The sequence below is a fragment of the Chinchilla lanigera genome, unplaced genomic scaffold, assembly GCF_000276665.1.
Source record: "Chinchilla lanigera isolate Chin_1 unplaced genomic scaffold, ChiLan1.0 scaffold00099, whole genome shotgun sequence".
Taxonomy (NCBI): domain Eukaryota; kingdom Metazoa; phylum Chordata; class Mammalia; order Rodentia; family Chinchillidae; genus Chinchilla; species Chinchilla lanigera.
In genome coordinates this window covers 7,477,019-7,480,697 of record NW_004955500.1, presented here as the reverse complement: position 1 = coordinate 7,480,697, position 3,679 = coordinate 7,477,019, and the positions used below count along the sequence as shown (strand labels likewise).

Here is a 3,679-nt window from a genome sequence, read left to right as displayed (position 1 = left end):
TAGAAAGGAGAAGAAATGAGATGTGAAGTCAGTAGCTGCAGTAATGGTCAGTGAAGCCCTGAGGACTTTCTTGTGCAGAGTGTCACCTGCTGTATTGCGGAGGCTTCCTCTTTTCCCTTGTCTGAGGACAGGTCGCTGGATGAAGAGAAGCCAAGTCTTCTGTTTCAGAAAGGAATGGATGCTGGGACAGCCGAGCAGTGATGGCTCTTCCCTGCTCCTCTTCCCCCTGCTGTAACTTTTCCTCCTGGTGAAGCAGGGGGGTCTAGGTCAGAAGGTCCGCCTGGACTTTCTGACCAGCACCCTCCGCAGAGCTGCCTTCACCTCCTTGTTCTTCAGGCTGTAGATGAAGGGGTTGAGCAGGGGTGTCACCACACTGTACTGCATGGATACCACTTGCTCCAGTGCTGATCCAGAGGCTGGAGTCATGTACCTTGTAGGAATGGCAGAGGAGCACACTGAGCTCAGGGTAATCGGCACAGTACAGTCGGCAGCAATGTTTCATCCCATCCCTGCTGACTGCAAAGGCATTCCTCAGAGCTGAGTTGACCATCACGGGTGGTAGCATCTGGAAATGACTGATCAGTGAGAAATCAGTCGTTTCTGCTCTCAAATGCCCCCAAACACCAGTGATCTTGTGCAGAAGGTTACAGGAACTGACACAAGGGAAGAGAAGTTCTGCAGCTTATCAAGGGCTGCAGGTTAGAACAGAGCAAGTAAGATGCTGTCATGATTTCCATCACACTCCATACTTTTCAAATCACTGTGCCTAATGGTTATGATGACAGTAGGAATTTTCCTCTGTCTACACATTAGTAAAGACGTACTGTGTTTTCATCTTGTGATGATTGTGCCTTGCACAGCTTCACTCTTAGTTCACAAAGCTGTCATTGCTCCCAACACTGGGAATTACCTTCAGAGTTGTAGCATATAGTTTTTATAATACTTAGTGGGAAACTGGGTGTAATGGTACACACCTGTATCTCCAGCACTCTGGAGGCTGAAGCAGAAGCTTTACAGTGAGTTCCAAGCCAAACTGGGCTATACCAAGTTCAAGGCTGCCTGAACTATGTAGTAAGATCCTGTCTCAAACAAATGAAGAAGCCAACCAACCTTGAAATAGTGAAGCAATCATTTGTTCTTTTAGTTGTGTTTTTGTTGTTTTGTGTTTGTTTTTTTACTTTATTTATTTTTATTTTTTGGCTTGGAAAAGAAGTCAAGACTGGTAAATAAAATAAGAGATAAGAGTTAAGATCATAGGCCATGATCTTAACAAAAGTTAAGATCCAAATTAAGAAGATTAAATTTTAAGACCTGTTTTTTTTTACGTATCCCTGGGGTTATTTTTCAAAGAAGCATTATTATTATTTTTTTCAGTGGTACCATCATGATTGGGATAAATATAGATAGTACCAAGAATGCTCCTTGTAGATTCCTCTGTGCTTGGTTAAAAAGATGCTCATTTTACTGTGTGTTTTAAACATGATTTTATTTATCCCTTCTCATTATTCTGTGAAGTAGTAGGAAACAATCTCATTGTTCCTTTAAGGCATATAAGAAGTTAAAGGGAGATGAATCTTCAGGCTCACATGAACTTTCCTGAATTGTTCCTTATTTTCCATTTCAAGTTCATTTCCAGTTAACTAATAGAGAGCAGAGACATTTATGCTTTCTCCTGGAGAGGGAAGACGCCTTAGCTAAACTTGTTTGTGTTTGAGAGAAGGGTGGTGAGAAAGGACTTTATTCACTTGGCTCAACAACTGCTTTGTTCTGGGACCTTTGAGAAATTACCTAATTACTTCCAAAACTCAAGTTCTTTGTCTGAAAACAGAGGAACACGGTTAAGAATACTAATGCTCTGGTTGTTCATTTGGTCTCACTATGTAGCTCAGGCTGGCCTTGAGCTCACTTTGTAGTCCAGGCTGGCATCAAACTCATGGCAATTCTCTTGCCTCAGCCTCCCAGGTGCTGGGATCCCAAGTATGCACCACTACACCTGGCTTAGTGATATTAACTCTTGTGGTGAGGTGCATACTAAAATTGAGTTTGACATGTAAAGAAGTTGGTGTATAATAAGTGCCTATTCATAAATAGTTAGGAGATAGCATCTTCCAGTAGGAAAGAGTATCTATTTCAAGGATGCTGCTGTATTTGTTTCTTTATTTGCCTAGCCCTGAATAAAATCATACCAAAAGTTCTCAAGTTCCCTCTAGGTTAATAAAGTAGAGAAATCTTTAATCTTTTTCTAGACTCATTTTTCAAAATAGTCAACTGAGCCACAGGAAAGAAAATGGATTCTTTATAAATCACAAAGCTAGTCCACAGTAGAGGCAGAGCTAGAGCCCGGGCTTTCTGAATTCCAGGATGATCCCTTTCCTGCTACATCGCAGTGCTCTGTTCTATAGACCAAAGACACTTAGAGTGAAATATGCCACATCTCCCTTTAGGACCTTTAGCATGACATACCTGAAAATTCCTGAACCGTAGAAGATGGTGACCACAAGGACATGAGAAGAGCAAGTGGAGAAGATCTTGCTTTGACCCGTGGTGGAGCTGACGCCCAGAGCTGTCATGATGATCCGGCTGTAGGAACCCAGTAGTAGGACAAGGGCACCAAGGCCCAGGACCACCATGGTGGTCAGGATGGAGGCAACACTGCTGTAGGGGTAAGAACAGGCCAACGAAAGCACTGGGGGTAGCTCACAGGCAATATTGCGGATGAGGTTGGGGCCACAGAAGTGCTGCTGAGCTAATAAGAGAGTGTTCATCAGGCTGGTACTTATCCCTATGGCCCAGCACGCACCCACCAGGCCGGTGCATAGCCTCCGGTTCATAGCCACCATGTACAACAGTGGGTGGCACACAGCCTGGAACCGGTCATAGGCCATGACAGAAAGGAGGCAGGATTCAGTGGCCCCTGAAAATATGACCAAGGAAATCTGGGTGAAGCAGCCATGGAAGGATACTGTCTTTCCCTTGGAAAGAAGGTTTTCTAGCAGTTTAGGCACAATGACTGAGGAATAGAAAGCATCCAGGAAGGAGAGGTGTCTCAGGAAGAAGTACATGGGAGTGTGGAGACGGGAATCAGTATAGCTCATCAGCATTATCAGCAGGTTCCCCACGAGGGTCAAAAGGTAAATTACTAAGAACACCACAAAGAGCAGTACTTGGACCTGAGGGTTGTTGGACAGTCCTAGGAGAACAAACACGGTGACTGAAGTCTCATTGCCAACTTCCATGGGGCAGTCAAGACTCCCTTCAGAGGGACACAAACTGACAGGAATGCTCAAATCATCTATCAGTATCAGAGAATGCCTCATCTAGAGATGAGGCACTGTGAGTGACCCAGGACTGACCCAGGACAGACGACGCAGCAGAGGCAGCCCTGCCATGTCATCCCTTGTCAGCACCTCCCAGTTCAGGGCAGTAACTTGCTGGCCATAGTGGAGAAGGTGGAGAGGGAGAGTGCAGAGAATCAGACCTAGAAAAGAAAGAGAACAAGGATTACTCTAACTAGAGTCAGGAAAGGAAGGAGCGGAGGGTAGACTCCAGGACCCAAAGAACTGCTCTTCTCTGCTTCCAATGGAAACTGAGCTCAAGCCACAGCATCACTGACTGGCACAGTGAATCCACAACGCACATTTGGCTGGCCTTGAGCCTGACAGACCGTGATGAATGTTTA

General features: G+C 44.9%; 1 protein-coding gene across 1 annotated transcript; it reads right to left on the bottom strand.

Annotated features, from left to right (window-relative positions):
* Positions 1-267: 267 nt before the first annotated feature.
* Positions 268-3,236, bottom strand: LOC102027548 (olfactory receptor 8S1-like). The gene is made up of 2 exons (XM_005406715.2): positions 2,464-3,236; positions 268-430 (listed from the first exon to the last, which is right to left on the bottom strand). The coding sequence occupies exons 1-2, from the start codon at positions 3,234-3,236 to the stop codon at positions 268-270; spliced, it is 936 nt and encodes a 311-aa protein (XP_005406772.2).
* Between the last annotated feature and the right edge of the window lie 443 nt (positions 3,237-3,679).

Coding starts and splice junctions, on each gene's coding strand:
- LOC102027548 (XM_005406715.2), bottom strand. CDS start 3,236: ATGGAAGTTGGCAATGAGACTTCAGTCACCGTGTTTGTTCTCCTAGGA. Junction 431..2,463: donor TACGGTTCAGGAATTTTCAG/GTATGTCATGCT, acceptor CATTCCTACAAG/GTACATGACTCCAGCCTCTG.